The 16,105-nt window shown below is 48.2% G+C and overlaps 1 protein-coding gene across 5 annotated transcripts in view; it reads right to left on the bottom strand.

The window, feature by feature from the left end:
* Nucleotides 1-16,105, bottom strand: part of NHSL2 (NHS like 2) — a 100,666-nt gene that overhangs the window by 12,212 nt on the left and 72,349 nt on the right. For all 5 annotated transcript variants that reach the window (XM_078380750.1, XM_078380749.1, XM_078380748.1 and 2 more), the window contains exons 2-6: nt 6,137-6,283; nt 5,123-5,259; nt 3,846-4,041; nt 3,065-3,196; nt 247-2,499 (exon numbers count right to left, since the gene is read on the bottom strand). In XM_078380750.1, coding sequence (XP_078236876.1) covers nt 247-2,499; nt 3,065-3,196; nt 3,846-4,041; nt 5,123-5,125 — 2,584 coding nt within the window. In that variant the 5' untranslated portion in view covers nt 5,126-5,259; nt 6,137-6,283. The remainder of the gene's footprint in view (nt 1-246; nt 2,500-3,064; nt 3,197-3,845; nt 4,042-5,122; nt 5,260-6,136; nt 6,284-16,105) is intronic.

Genomic DNA, 16,105 nt, shown 5'->3' with positions numbered 1-16,105 from the left:
CCGTGAATAGTTACCCTAAGCAACTAAGTAATAGTTACCCTATTCAATAGAAAAGTTCAGGCTCTGGTAGGGAAAGATCGTTCCTGTTCTGTGCTACTTGGTTCTGAGTTCAATCCCTTTTAATAGGGATTGAACCCAGAACTCCGGAGCTTCCCAAAGAGCCATTTACCCCAGAAGGAATGACCGGCTTCCTCCATCATCTTAAATCGAGAGAGAATGCAAGATCCTGGAGGCACAGCCGCTCACCTGAAATGTCTCCCCAAGACACGTCCGCAGGAGGCGGGCTGGCGTTCACCTCATGGGCCCCCGGAGACGGCACCTTGCAAGCGGCCAGCTCGGGATAGGCAGAGTCCTCGTCCAGCATAACAACAGGGCTGGCGGCCAATCTCGACTCTCCGTGACCGGCCGCTGGGTGACGCGGGGAGGCCGCCAGGGGCAGATAAAGCACACTCGGCTTCTTGGGGACGGGGGGTGGGACTTTGGCTTTGTGGCTCTCCCTCCTGGGGGTTCTCTCCGCCGGAAGCGTGGGCTTCATCGTCTCCTCCTCTTCCTCCAAGCTGTCTTCAGAGAGACGCCTCACAGGGCAGAAAAACGCCCCCGGGGAGGGCTGCGCGGGGGAGGCCGCTCCCACCGGAGAAGGCGACTCCACAGGGCTCCAGGCCTCCGTGTCCCACCGAGGCTCAGGCCTCCGGGACACCATATAAATGTTCTCCACAGGGATGCCTCCTTGGGGTGTCCGGGGAGAGGTGGGCGAGCTCGTGGGAGACTCCTCCTGGACCGGCGGGGTCTTGTGCAAGAGCATGGGGGGCCTCCGCGAGAGGGGCGGCTTCTCGGCCACCGGCGGCCGGACCTTCTTCCCAGGCTCTTCCAGGGGTTCGGGGCTCTCTGGGTTGTCCTCCGTCTCCGAGCGGCTGACGGAGCGCAGGCGGACGGAGCGCAGGTCCAGCTGCGTCACCATGGGCATGACCGGCTGCACCGGGCTAAGCTTGGGGACCAGCTTGACTCCAAAGGTGGAGTCCGAGTGGTGCCGGCTCACTTTGGCTTTGCCCTTGCGGGAGATTTTCAAGCCCGAGAGATCCAGGTGAGCCTGGGGCGCGAACGGCAAGTCGAACGAGAGCTGCGATTTGGGGCTGCGCTCCATGGGCGAGAGCGGGGGCAGCGAGGACTTGCGCTCGGGGACAAGGGGCCTCCTCCGCCCGCCCTGGTGCGGGGTGTGCCCAAGGACCGCGGACGTCGGGACAGTCGGCGTTGGCGTTTCCGACTGACTGGAGTAGCCGCTGGAGGGGGACATGACTCCCGTCGGCCTCCCCGGGGAGGAGGATTTCAAGAACACCTCCGCTGAAACCTGGGATGGCGTGGTAGCTCGAGAGATGGAGGGAGAAGGCAGGGACTCGGAGCTCCCGCGCGGAGCCTTGGACAGCTCGATCACGGTGGTCCCGGTCGCCGTGCTAGAGCCTGACAGGGAGCAATAGGGGTCGCCGGATGCCCACTCCGGCATATACCACTGCTGAGTATAGGGCACGCCTTCCAGCTCCTGAGGCGCATCTCCACGGTCTTGGCGGTGGACCTGGGCTTCGGGCAGCAGACACAGGCTTGTGGGCCTCTGGTCTTGAGGCAGGGCCTCGCTGTCGGGCTCTGCCTTGCTGCCTTGCTCTTCTTTGATCAACGAGACACTGCGGATGGGCGGGCAGGGCTTCTTCCTGGCCTTCTTGAGAGAGATGCTCTTGAGGCGCTGCCGACGCTGCTTGGTTTGAGCGTCCTGCTCCACCGCCAGGGAGACGTTGTCTGTGCTGGTGCTGCCCTCGGAGCTGGCGCTGGGGTAGCTCAGGCCACAGGTCTCGCTGCCCCCGATGTCCACGGAACACAGAGACACCGTGTCCGTGGGGACAGAGAGAGACCTCTCGCGGAACCTGGACGCCACCCGGTCCTTCTCTGGCGGGGGAACCTCTCCTTCGCCCGCGCTGATGAAGACCAGACTCGCCTTGACTTCTTTCGGCCCCCCTTTGGAGCCTTCTTCAGCCTCCGTGGGCGACTTGGGTGGAGCACAAAACATCCCGTTCCCATGGCTTCCGACCCCCTGTTCGTTGTCAATGAAAAAGGAGGCGGGTCGGTCGGAGTCCGGCGTTCCCCTCGGGCTGCAAGGCGCCAGCTGGGCTTGGTTCTCCCCCGTCAGCTCGCCTTGGCTGGCCGAGGGGCTCACGTAGCCGAAAGAGGATGCGCTCCAAGCAGGGGAGAAGACCGAGTCTTCCTTGGGGCCGTTGCACGATGGGCTGGCGTACACGACCCTGGGATTCTCCAGGTGCCCCGTGGGCGCCAGGCAACACCGTCCCTGAAGGACTCCTCCTAGGTCACTGAAAGTCTTTCTCAGCTGGGGGCGCGGATGAGGAGACCGGGTCTGGTGGGCGGCGCTCCTCCCGTTGGCCACGTCAGAAACGAAATGGCAAGAAACCGACTCTGTCACGGTCGCTGGAGGGTTGAGAACAGGACCGTTGCTGTTGCCTGGAGGAGAAACGGAAAGAGGAGAGTGACGCGGAAAACACCTACCAGCACGGCCACTGGCTGGTTTTAGGAGCTGTGATTTAATACTACTTTTAAAAACAACAACACACGTTAGGTGGCACTCCAGTTGGAGAACCACTAATACTTTAAAAATAAATACTTTAAATAAATTATTTAAAAATACAACATGCATTATAAATTATTCTTTTAAAAAGTAACCTTTCGGATCAGCCTTACGGGACAAAATCTACAACACAAATTCTTCCAATTCTGTATTTGATTATGAAAATGTATGTTCTACCAAACCAACTGAATTTCCATACTCCCAGTTAAGGATCCTACTGCTCGGTGCTGTAATTTGGCCCCACCGTGAGTACGTCACTAATTGCATGCACCACAATTCCTTCAATGGAGATTTGAGGCCAAATTAAACTGTGCCGTGTCGCCACACCGGAGTCATGCGGGAACCAATCTCGGTTCTGCATCCACCCCTTAGCTCTCAAGCCATGCCCTCTGGACTCCGCTGACAAGAGAGCGGTACCAACCCCCCTGTTGTGGCTTTTACCTTGGTCCCGCAAAGACAGGTGAGGGAAACCAATGACTGTCCGTCTCCGCCGCAGCAAAGATTTGGGGTTCATGGCTGTCTCGGTGTTAAAGAGGGAATGGCGTGCACTTGCGTGCCTTGCAAAGGGCTGTCCTGTAACCAAGACAAAGAAAGACACATGAGAGTCCAAGTAAGCAGCAGGGAATCCTGGAGGATGGCTGGGACGACCCTGGGATTCTCCAGGTGACCCTGGGATTTTCCTGCTGTAAACTGACAACCCCTTCACAGACCATGGCTGACTTTGCAATTCACAACTTGCCATGTCAGTCCATGGTATAGCCTTACACCTGAACGCAGACCACAAGCTTCCTTCCTGTTAGACCCTGAAAGATGACAGAGATCGGTAGCACCTGCGCCCTCTAAGACCAGGGGCAGCCTTGCAGCGGTTAGAAGACGAGGAGGAAGCGAGAATCACTGAATAACATGAATAGGAGAGCATATATGCAGAGGTCAGTATGAAGCAAAGTCTGCCAAGTTATAGAGGCAGGACTTCGAAGACCTTGGCCAACAGGATCTGTTACACATGTGTCAACGTGCAATGCAAACTCCTTCACCAAAGCTCCTGCCGTGTTCGGCCTTCCCGGGCATCTTGCGTGCCGATCCCTCTCTTGCTGGCTGAAGTTTCTTCGTCTTTGTGACCTCCCCTCCATCTTGCTACCTAGTCTAATTCAAACAGTACCACCACTTAAACTCCCCGTCCATCTCACATATTCCCACGCCCCCATCCCACCGTCAACCGTACCAGAGACGTTGATGGGAACAATGTTGGCTTGCGTTGGACAGGGTGGGTGCGCTTGCTTCTCATCCAGAGACGGCAACAGGCTGGCTTGGGCCCAGGACGTGTTCCTGTCCGGAGTGGGCGGTAAGCTGAGCGATGGCTCCAGGGCCCTGACCCCCAACGTCGTGCTCTCCTTCTCATTCACTTGCTGGCTTGAGGGCTGGGCAGTGGCGAGGGGGAGAGAATCATGAAATCAGCAGCAAGCTTGTGTGTTTCAAGTCAGCATCTTAGACAGCTTGGAAATGTTACGTTTTGGGACTACAGGTCCGATATTTCCCCAGCCAGAACAGTTACGGGCTGCAGCTGTATGCTCCTGAAAGCAAAATCTCCCAGCTGTGCCTTTTTGTTTTAAGTTAGGAGTTTCCCCCCCACCACCACCACCACAGCAAAACCCCCCCCATTGTGGGCATTCCCACCCCCTCAATTTATGCAATGTTCATAACATTTGGAAAGTTGTTCTTTTAAAAAAAATACATTGTTCCCATTATAGTGTTTGAAATGTAGCCTGCTATAGTTCACTTGTACTACACTTGTCGAAAAATCAGTTGCTTACACTGCTTGCCACATATGGCTTGTTACCTGTCTGTTCCTTTTTGCTACACCTTTCTTTTGGTGGAGACCCCAAAACCTTATGGTTGGTAAAGAGACTCGTATAAAAATGAGGGGTTCCCCGACACACACAAAATGCTTTTCAAAACAGTTTAAAATGTCCTTTTAACTCATCAAACTAACTAGAAAAAGTTGTTCATTTCACAAATAAAGAAGTTCGTACCTGATAACTCACCATTGAAATGTAACCTTTATTACACCCTTATTACCCGCAAAATAGCTACCTATACTTAACTACCTTACCAGTCACTTGTGGGTTTGGGCTCCGAATCTTAGTTCAAGGTCAGAGCCACACGTCAAAGCCTCGTCTGCAGCATGAGTAGTTTTGGGGCCTGCTGGTAATGGTTTTGACGAACTGCGCGAAAGCTTGAAAACACCGTCTTTTCAGACTACAGCTCCCAGAATCCCCAGCCGGTATGCTGGGTGTAGGATTCTGGAGGCTGTCGTTCCAAAATGTGTTCCCCCCTCCCCAAGCTCTCAATAAGACTTGACCATCAGTGGCTTCCCATGTTCCACCACCTGCAACATCTCAGGCCAAAGGAGGTGGTCTGGAGCTTAGATAGCCAACGAGTATCGCATTTTAAAAACCAGGGATTTCCCACAAGCTGGGAAATCATCCGATCCACACTCACCATGAACACAAACTCCAACCGTTTGGCTGATGGGGGCCGGGGGCTGCAACCCAGAGGCCTGTCTGGAGAGACGGGGCTGGCGTACCGAAAGGTTTGGCCGCTGACCCGGGCTTCAGAATATGGTTCTTCATACTCCTCTGAAAGGCAAAGAGGGAAAGGAAAACAGGCTGATCAGCACAGCACTTACCTCCCCATGCAGAGCTAGGAAAAGATAGAATTTTGGACTACCGGTTGGGGGGATTCTGGAAGCCACAACCCAAAACATAACTTTTCTATCTCTGACATAGTGATAGACTCAGATAATGAGGCAGCTGTTCCTAAGTGCCAGCCTGTAGCCATCACATTCCCTTCTTCTCAATACACTTCTGCTGGCCCCAGAGCTGGCCCTACCATACTGCTTTAGGTGGCTGATGGGGTAGGCAGTACCAGCAGCGACCCCCCCAGGTGTTCCACCCGAGTTCCCTAGCCTTCTGCCTGTGTTGAAAAGCCCAAGCTTGGTCGGTGAATCGGGTGGAACATAGTAATCCTAGTAAGTAAGGTTCAAGGAAGTTTGAATCACTAGGCCAACTTTCTCTTGGGCAAGGCGTATCTTCCTTCTTTCCCATAAGCAGCAAAATGTGTTGGCCATTCCTGGAATCTAGATCCAGAGAGGCGTTTTCTCCCAGTCAATGTTTTTTGAAGCTCACTCCATGAAGTGGGGAATCAGAGCTTGAAGCGAAGAAAGTGTAAAGTACCCTCAGGGCAGGTCAATCTGAAGTCTTCATACTATTAGCAGTCATAAAGGCCAACACCCTTCCCTTTTATGACCAAATAAGACCGGTCCTTCCTGTGGAAAGTAATTTATAATCCCAAGCAGTAACTTTTCTAAGTTCTCGGAGAAAACATCCTGACCTCGGAGTTCAGCCAGACATTCCCTAGGGATAACACATCCAGTGCCCCCCAGCAGAGAACCAAGCTGGGGGTGGGGGGGAATCTCATCTTCAATTCCCTGTCTGGCAGATACCCCACACGTACCTTGGAGCAAGCTCTGGAGATTGAGTTCAGCTTCATGGTGCAGCTCCTCCACACCTACAGGCTTGGCCAAGAAGATGTTTGTAGGCTGGTGCCATAAGAGCTTCGGGGGAGTGGGTTTCTTGACTTCGGGGTCTACGTTAGAGGTGGCTGGAAAGAAAAGACACAGCCAGAATCAAAACACACCCCACAACCAGGCTGGATGGGAGTGAGGGCATCTTTCCCCCACCAGGCACCTTGTAGATGAGCTGGACTACAAATCCCATTACTCTCAACTGGCATATCTAGAGGTCATCAGGTGGCAGACGGCTGGATGAAGGGAACTCTCGAGAGGTCTTGAGTCCTGTTTGCCTTGTATGTGCCAAGAACAGGGGCAGCAAGACTAAAAATGTTTGGAAACATACTGCATTTTTCTGTGTATAAGACTATACTTTTGTCTAAAACCTTTAGACTAAAAATTGAGGGTTGTCTTATACACGGAAGTAAGCTGAGGAGAGAACAAAAACGAGTGGAGGGGAAAGCAGGGATCAAAGCGATCCTGCAGCGCTTTGATCTCTTTTCCCCTACACTTGCTAAGCCCCACTTAGATTTCTTAATTTTGGATTAGAAAAGTGGGGGGGGCGTCTTATACATAGGGGTGTCTTATACATAGGGGTGTCTTATACATGGAAAAATACAGTAGCGTATAATCTCACGAGTAATACATGACCCATTCAGGCAGCAGATGTGGGATGTCGCTCATGACATGACAGCAACTTCTTCACTGTTTGCTTTTTTTATTATTGCATTTTTACTGCCAGATGGGGGCGCTTGTGAGCGGCTCCTGCCTCAGATGTTAAAATACTTCCTTGATTCTCCTCGAGAACTTTGCGCCATAACTTTGACAGTTGGGCGGGGGGGGGGGCTCGTTTGCCAATCTGCCACAGACAGCACAATATCCTGGACAGAGCCTGCTTAGAACGGCAACCTTGAAATGCCACCACCAGCCGTGGAAGAAATGCATCCATCAACCGCTCCTTCTTTAATGCATAGGATCCCCCCCCCCGGCAGTGGAGAGGTTTTGAAACTGGCAGATTCACTTGTTTTTTTCCTGTCCAGGGGCTAACAGATTATTAAAAGCAGGACAAGCAACAGGGCAGACACGAGTTTGTAGAGCTATCTACCAGTGTAACCAAACAGGTTCTCCAGAGAAGATTCCTCGGTGGGGTTTCTCTGTGCCAGGGGAGCTATTAGTTAGAAAAGTTACATTTGTCGGCCTCAATGCTCAGTCTTTCCCAGATAATGTTCCCAGTTGAACTACCATCTGGTGCGGTTAGGATTCCGGTGCCCACATGTTTTTAAAAAATTCCAAATAACTTAAATACCTTACTTGGACATTATCTGTACTGGAAAGATCCCAGTCATATGAATTATGTAAATATATGAAGACATGACAATTCAGTATCTTTCATTTCCCTGGTATTAATCAGACCTGCCGATTCAAGGACTGAAAAATGTTGACATCCTAATTTCAGCAAACTTGAAAAGAGGTTCACATAAAAATGAATGCTTCTTATGGGCAGGAACCAGAGTCCAGTTAATCACAACTCTGATTTTATATATATATCCATTCCAGCAGTTCAATCTGATTTCTATTGCATTCTTTCTATTCAGTCACAAACTGGTTTGATGAAACAATGCTCATCCTTTTAATAAACACACACACACTGAGAGAGAAAAATGTACCAGTAGCAGAAGCATTTTTTCATTGGAAAACTATCCAACTTATATCTATACATCAACATTACAAAGAAGCTTCCCATTTATTTTAAATCAGACCTGCTGAAATTCTAAAGGCAGTGCTCTCTAGATATGTGCCCAACAGCATAGCCATGCTCAAAATGGATGATGGAAACTGTAGTTCAGTTCATCCAGAGAGCATCGGGTTAAAGAAGTGAGCTAAAGACCTCCAATCAAAGCATCTCATTGTCCTCAACTCCCCACACACACACCATGAAGAAGTTGGACACCCAACCTTTTTTTCCCCCTGTAGTTTAAATTGGTGTAAAATTCTTAATGGGAGTGGTCGGCCAATTCTGTCCTAAGAAAATGGTCCCCATTCATTTGGAGGAAAGAATTCCATCAGTTTTCCCAGAGGCTGAGGATGTATCTGTGCTAAGAAAACAATTCATCGGCTTGCATGCATCATGCAAACCATAATCTATGCATCGTTTATGCTATTGGGCTAGACAGTGGGAATTAAAAAGAGAGGTGCCAAGTGTTAAGACTCTGGGGACCTCTGCTGGATCAGACCACAGGCCTGTCAAGTCCAGCATTCTCTGTTCCTACAGTGGTTCACAGGAGACCCCAATGGGAAGCCCATAAGCAGGAGCTGTGGGTACCACCATTTTGCTCATGTTCCCAACAAGAGGCATTCACAGGCAAACTGCCTCTCCTCGTGAAGCTCATATACAGCCAGTCATGTCTCGCAGTCATTGATCATCGTATGCGCTACGATCCCGTCCCCTTTGAAGCCATCCAAGATGGCTGATCTTCACCAGGTCTTGTGAAAGGGAATCCAAACGTTTAAAAACAGCTCGTGTAACAAAGTACCTCCTCTTATTTGTGCTGGACTTCCACCATCCAGCCATGCTGGATGACCTCGGCTTTAAGTATTGCAAAAGAGACATTAAAACCAAAATACTGCACATCCTATGATTTCACATGAGTCCCAACCCATATGAGGGCTTTAAAGTTGGGCAGATGTAAAGAATGAATGAAACCCTTCAGTTAACTAGAGACAGGGGAAATTTTTCATTTCAGTTTGTTTTCTACAAATTTCTTCATATTCAGAATGGAAATAATTTAGGAGAATAACTCCGGCATGGGAGAAACCAAACAGAGAGATTAACTTATCAAAGCCCACAGCTTTCAATTTTTAACGCTTAACGTGAAAGCTTGAATTTGAATATATATGGAAAGTAGGGGCATCATAGTCTTCTCCATCTGGGAACAACACGTGCCAAATGAATTTTGTGCATGAGTAAAAATGTCACGTCGTTTCATTATTGAAGAATTTAACAAAACTCTGAGATCACATATGGGATACAGAAAGGACATGGTGCGGTTGGTTGCTTTTTGTTTTGTTTCGCTTTCACAAAATTCAAATGCAGCCAGAAGTGTTGACTTATTTTATCATCCTTAGTTGTTACCCCCAAGCTTGTCAAATACAGCTGTAATACAAGAACGGTGCAGCCTTTCTTTGCTCCAACCTGTCCCGTTCTCCTGCCACCGTTTGTTCGCATTCTCCGATCTCTGGACATCAAAGGCACACTTATATCTCTCTCCCCCCTCCAACACTTGGTTAACAGGCTCCATTGCCTGCCAGATCCTTCAACAACCAAGCAAACAGCAGTATGAATTGGCCCTAATTGCGTCTCGTCACGATGGTGGGAGTGAGCTTTTGTACATGTTTCCAAAGAACCCAGAGGGTGAGATGCGGAAAGTGGGTGAGATAATCTATCCAGGGTTGTGACACGTGTGCAAAAGACCAGCCCACAGAAACCCCAGGGACAGCTCAACCTAATCCTTGTTGTGGAATGTCAGCAGCAACACGGAGGGAGAAAGCATACCCCACTTCAAACCCACATTACCTGACTGGCAATCCCTCTGATCATGCAGAATGATATAATCAGCAGTTTTGGAAATAGATGCTATCCATACGCTGATGCCACCTAGTTCTATTCTCCTTGTGACTGGCGATGCTGTGCAGGTGCTGGATGAGGACTGATAAACCAGAGCCGAATTCCCTAGGTCAGAGTCTGTGGTTGGACGGCTCCCATGCCCAGGAGTTGGATAGGCAACCTGTCTTGAATTGGGGTTGCACGCACATCCCTTGGTCGAAAGGTACAAGTGCATAAATAGCGTCGGTCTCTGCAGGCGGACTCTTGTAGTTCAGTGTGCCTGGGCCAGCTATGATAATTCATGTACAGGTATAACTTGGCCATATTAATGCGCGCACTGGTAATAAGAGTGACAAACTCAGGAGATCTGGTCTTGACTCCGAGCTCAGCCATAGAAGTCACAGCGGGTGGGAGGCTGGCAAAACCACTCCTTAAATACAGTGGTGCCTCGCTTAGCGATGTTAATTGGTTCCAAAAAAACATTGCTATGGGAAAACATCGCTAAGCGAAACACCATGTCCCATAGGAATGAATTGAAAACCGGATAATCCGTTCCAATGGGAACGGATTACCGTCCTTAAGCGAAAATCGCCATAGGAAACATCGCTAAGCAAAACGTGGTTCCCCCATTGGAATGCACTGAATAGGTTTCAGTGCATTTCAATGGTTTTGACAGGTCCATTTTTGCTATTTTTAAAGTGTCTTAAAAAGTTCAAAAACTGTTTTAAATGCTTGGTATCGTTAGTGCACCTTGTAAAACCTTTGCAAACTTAATTTGGCTTTGTTCTGACTCTTTGTTAATTGTTGGTGAATTCCCCCCCCCATTGGAATGCATTGAACTGTAGGTTTGACAGCCTTCCTTCGCCATTAAAAGCAATATCAGTCCCATGACCCTCACAGGGGTGGGAACGTGGCAGAGGGCTTTCTCTGTGGCTCCTCCCTGACTTTGGAACTCCCTTCCACAGGAGGCCAGACTGGCCCCATCCTTGCTTTCCTCCTGAAAACAGATGGATACGCTTTTTCTTCAGGCTGGTTTTCCTTTAAAGGACTGGTTGACCAAAGGGATTTTTCTAAGAGATTATTTCATCCTGTTACTTTGCTTGTGTTTTTAATATTGCTCTTTTTATGAACTTTTCATATGATGTCTGTTTAATGCTTTTTAAATATTGTAATAATTTATTATTTCGCTTTTAACTGTTTCTTTTAATACTGTACGCCGCCTTTAAGAAAAATGAAGGAGGGAAGGAAAGAAGGAAGTGGATACACGAAGAAGGGAAGGAAAGAAGGAAGGAGTTGACTCATCAAATCCCTACTGATTCAATGGGCCTATTCTAGTGCAAAAGCAACAGACTTTCGGCTGATATATATTAATTGCTTGGAAGTATTTCAATTGTATTTGAAATACAACTGGGACGCGGTGGCGCTGCGGGTTAAACCGCAGAAGCCTCTGTGCTGTAATGTCTGCGGATCTTCAGCTGTAAGATCGAATCCACACGACGGAGGGAGCTCCCGTTGCTTGTCCCAGCTCCTGCCAACCTAGTGGTTCGAAAACTTGTATATGTGAGTAGATAAATAGGGACCACTTCTGTGGGAAGGTAATAGCGTTCCGTGTCTAAGTCGCACTGGCCATGTGACCACGGAAGATTGTCTTCGGACAAAACGCTGGCTCTATGGCTTGGAAACGGGGATGAGCACCGCCCCCTAGAGTCGAACACGACTGGACAAAAACTGTCAAGGGGAACCTTTACCTTTACCTATTTCAATTGTATGACTTTTCCTTTTTATTTTCATGATTATTACCCCCTCCCCCAAGATCTGTAGATATAGAGCTGGGCCAGGAATATTTTAATAAATAAAGATAAATAAATGTGAGAAAATGGGGAAAGAAGCAGCTGGTGGATGTTAGGAGACATATTGTACTTACCGTATTTTTCGCACTATAAGACGCACTTTCCCCCCACAAAACAGGGGGGTCGAAAGTCTGTGCGTCTTATGGAGCGAAGAAAACAGATTATTTTTTCCTGTTTTCTTCTCCTAAAAATTTGGTGCGTCTTATGGAGAGGTGCGTCTTATGGAGCGAAAAATACGGTACTTACTGATTTTAACAAGGGACCTGGGGTGATGATCATTTTGGACGGGAGGAGACAAAGTGGGTGTGGCCATTGCCCTCCTTTAGTTTAGCAGAAGGGTGGCCAGCCTGCAGGACCCTCAAAGCTACACGTGCCAAGCATTGGATGCTGGAGAGTGACAACTATCTCCAAACCCTGTTGAGACTTTTTTTAAAAGAACCTTGTATTGCTGCCTGTAGTTTGTGCAACTGTGAGGGGTTTTTGTGGCCTGTGGTCATTATACATCTATCCAGCACTAACCATTCTTTCCAGCCTTTGAACTCAAAGACAGCTTTGCCTCTTCTCTGTTAAGTGCTATTTCCCTCTCATTCCTGGGACAGTTGCAGTTGTTTGCTTGCTGTTGATCTGTTCAGTTGCTTGCTAGGGTTATGCGTAGTAAAGAAAGCAGCAAGCACAAGTCCGTAACTTCAAGTAACTGTAAGGAAAGATTTTTTTTATTCTTTCTCCTACAAATGTCTCAGAGTGACTTATTGATTTTAAGTGCCAGTTAATGAGAGAGGAGTGGGCTTTGGGGAACTTGAAGCTATTCTCCTCTGTGGATCTCTATACTTCTACTGAATAGCAAAAAAAGAAAAAAGGAAAAAAAGAAAAAAACATAAATTCAAAACTCTGCAACACACCCCACCCATTCTAAAAACATTTTTCTTTTGAAAAGCTCATTCCTTCCTCTTCCTCTTTTTTTTCTGAAAAGGTTGCTTTATATGCCAAACTGGCTATTTTCCCTCCCTTCAAATTAACAGAATTGTTTCAGAAGGATAGGGTGGAGGTTAGTCCTTCCCTCCAAACATGGCAAAACATGGCTTTCAGCATTATAAGGCAATATTCAAAGTTTAAAACAGCAAGTATACAAATACTAAAAAGAATCAAGCAAATACCACACTAAATAAAAGCAATGCCAAAAACACATTCAAAGCAGTAAGACATTAAAAAAAAAAAAAAACCACTCAGGCAGCCAGTTGTGAAGGGCAAGCATTGAAGAGAAAGCCTGGTCTCCAGTGGGAGGAAGTTCCAAAGTCTGGGAGCAGCCACAGAGAAGGCCCTCTCCTGTGTCCCCCACCAAATGCAACTGTGAAGGTGGTGAGACTGAGAGAAAAGCCTCTCCTGATGATCTTAACGCCCGGGCAGGCTCATAAAGGGGAGAGACAGTCCTTGAGACAGGTTGGACCCAAGCCGTTTAGGGCTTTATAGGTTCGAGCCAGCACTTTCAATTGTGCAGGAAAACGGATTGGCAGCCAGCGGAACTGCAGTCACCTGGCTTCTATGATCCCTGTGACCAACCTTGGTTAACCATCGAGCTGCTGTGTTGGGGAGACTGGACACGAAATCTACAGGTTAGATAAGAGGTCAAGTATCTCCTGCCATAACACAATAAAGCTTTGCACAAAGAGGGTGCAACTGTTTTCTTTAGTTTTCCAAATAAAATGTACATGATCATATTGATTCCCACCCGCCCACTCAATCTATCAGTGCCTCCGCTGAAACCCAATTCACCCTGCTGGTTCTGAATCCCCAGGACAGTCCCCCCCAGCGCCTGGTTCTTCAGAGACAACGCATACGGCTGCTCTCCCTCTGGGTGGATCAACTTGCAAGGCAAACTTGCAAACTCTCCATCTCGCTAGATTCCAGGTTCATAGCCAGCAGCTTTGCATTGTCTTCCCAGAGCCACCAGAAGGTGGGGTGAGCTGGCAGAAGCTGAACTTCGCTTGCTGACAGACAGCTCTTCCATTTAGTCCTGTGACCACGGCTGGTTTATCAAGTTGAAAAATCCCAGCATAATAAGGGATACAAGCCCTACCTCGGTGTATTCGGTTGTGAATTTAAAAGCACAAACCTGGATCCCTTTCAAAAACCAGGAGGGGTTTTAATTTCTGCAAAGAGCAAGATAAAAATATTTACAGTGAACAAAAGCACAGGATCATTACGATCCCATAAATAAAAGAAACACAAAGTAAAATTAGCGAGAATCTCCCCTCTTCCCCACCTCTTTCCCCGACTACCTTGCTCTGAAATGCTTTACGCCTAAAGAAACAATATTGTGTTCATAGTTGAGGAGCAGGAACAGGAACTCTGCACATGAACAGAGCCATTCTCTCTTTTTCTTGTTTTTTTTTTTAAATTCAACTACAATTTGGTTTTAAATTTTTCTTCATTGATAATATTTATGTAGTTATCATTAACTTTCGGGGTGCGCGTGTCTGTACAGTATATGGGAATGTGGGCATGCTCCACAAAGCCAAGGACGATTTTCCGGATCAGCTGACAGCCCTGGAGCAACGCTCCCAAAGGAACGGGGTTCAAAGGGTTAATTTGCATATTTCTTTAATGAAAGCGGCAGTCATTTACTGTAAAGTACAGTGGGGTTTTGTTAACTGAAAACTATAGGGGGAAAAAACTGGATTTTTAACTGAAAAAGCCCTCTTGTACCTTTTAGTGACCCAACTTTAAAAAAAAAAAAATGGGAAGAGTAACACGGCCGAGGACCTCGTATGACTCAGTGGTTTGGAGCACCTGGCCACAAAACCTGGGGCTGGCCAGCTGAAATCACCTGGATCATGTGTGGTGTTGTGGTTACAAGCCCGTCACCTGTACAGCCTTGGGCAAGCTGCCGAGTGGTTCCAGAGAGCCATTTTAGAAGAAGGGAATAGTAAACCACTTCTGAATATTATACCTGGAATGTCCTGGAAGGGAACTGTGACCCAGGGGCCCGAATGAGACTTCCAGCTCTTCAGCTAATCCCCAGGTTGCAACCTTTGCTCTTTGTGACCTCTATTGCTTAGAACAGTGATGGTGAAACTTTTTGAGCCCAAACTGCAACACAGAATCAACTTTTTTATTTCAAAGTGCCAACACTGCAATTCAAACCCCAATAGTGGGGTTTTAGTTTAGGGAAGAAGAAAAAACAGCTCCTGCACTGCAAGAGTTAAATGCTTGTGTTGTTGTGTTTTTTTTCCTATGAGCAAATTATTAATACATAAATACTTACTGGTCCTCCAACCCCCCATTGGGCTAGACTGGTCATAGTCGCCTTTGCACCCCTCCGCTGGACCACTGCACCAGCAGAGGGGAGTGCCAAAATCCAGGATCAGAGGACAGGTAAGTATTTCTCTATGCTGACTTATGGCTCACGTGCCCACAGAGAGAGTTCTGTGTGCCAGCTGTGGCACGCGTGCCATAGGTTCGCCATCGGTGACTTAGAACTAGAGAGGGACATTTACTGCAGTTCAGTGCTTTGGCACGATTCGACGGATCAGGCCGGTAGGTGTTGCACGGGCCATCCAGATTCTGCACCCTGTCTCCTCCTATGGGTGCCCCATTCTCTGAGTAGGCGCCCACGGGAGGAGGTGGGCCGTAGAAACCAGATCGCCTGCACAACACCTGCGGGCCCGACCTGGACAGCGCTCGGCGGTGATAAGTGCCCGTCTCTCCTTAGAATGCATGGGGAACCATCAAGAGCTGAGCCGTGGCTTCTTGGGATGTGGCGATACTGGGTCACTCAGAGTACTAAGACTCAAGAGCTGACTCAGCGCAGTCACAGGTGCTTATTTTCCTCTTATTCATCTCTTTCCCAAAAAACACCAGTGCACGTATTATGCCAGGTGCAAAACAAATCTATCCAGAGCTTGGAAAAATTACTTTCCTGGATTACAAAGCCTGAGGATTCTGGGAGTTCTGAGCCAAAGAAGGAACTTCTCTAAGGACCAGGAATAAGTCTGTTGTTGTTGTTGTTGTTGTTGTTGTTGTTGTTGTTGTTGTTGTTGTTGTTGTTGTTGTTGTTGTTGTTGTTGTTGTTGTTGTTGTTGTTGTTGTTGTTGTTGTTGTTGTTGTTGTTAAATGTCATCAAAGAACCAACTCACAGCGATCCTAATACGGCTTTCAAGGTAAGTGAAATATTTAAGGAGTAATTTTACCAGTTCCACGCCTCCAGTAAGTTTTCATGGCTGACTGAAGAATCGAACTCTGTTCTCCAGAGTCCTAGCCTGTCATCGTATCCACTACACCACACTGGGTATTTAATGGGTCCATACGATCCTTAAGAGGGGGAACTGGGGCTGGCAGCAGTCCTGTGGACCCAGTACTTTCACTGGTTGGGAAGTCAGCCAGGAATCTTTCTGTTTGCAAGGTGGTCGTTTTCTCGTTCTGCTGCAACCCCTCTCCCAGGTGTGACTCTGGAGGAGCAGAAT

Source organism: Pogona vitticeps, chromosome 11 (assembly GCF_051106095.1).
Source record: "Pogona vitticeps strain Pit_001003342236 chromosome 11, PviZW2.1, whole genome shotgun sequence".
NCBI lineage: Eukaryota > Metazoa > Chordata > Lepidosauria > Squamata > Agamidae > Pogona > Pogona vitticeps.
Note: the sequence above shows the minus strand (reverse complement) of the source record. Positions and strands in the feature narration are given on the sequence as shown.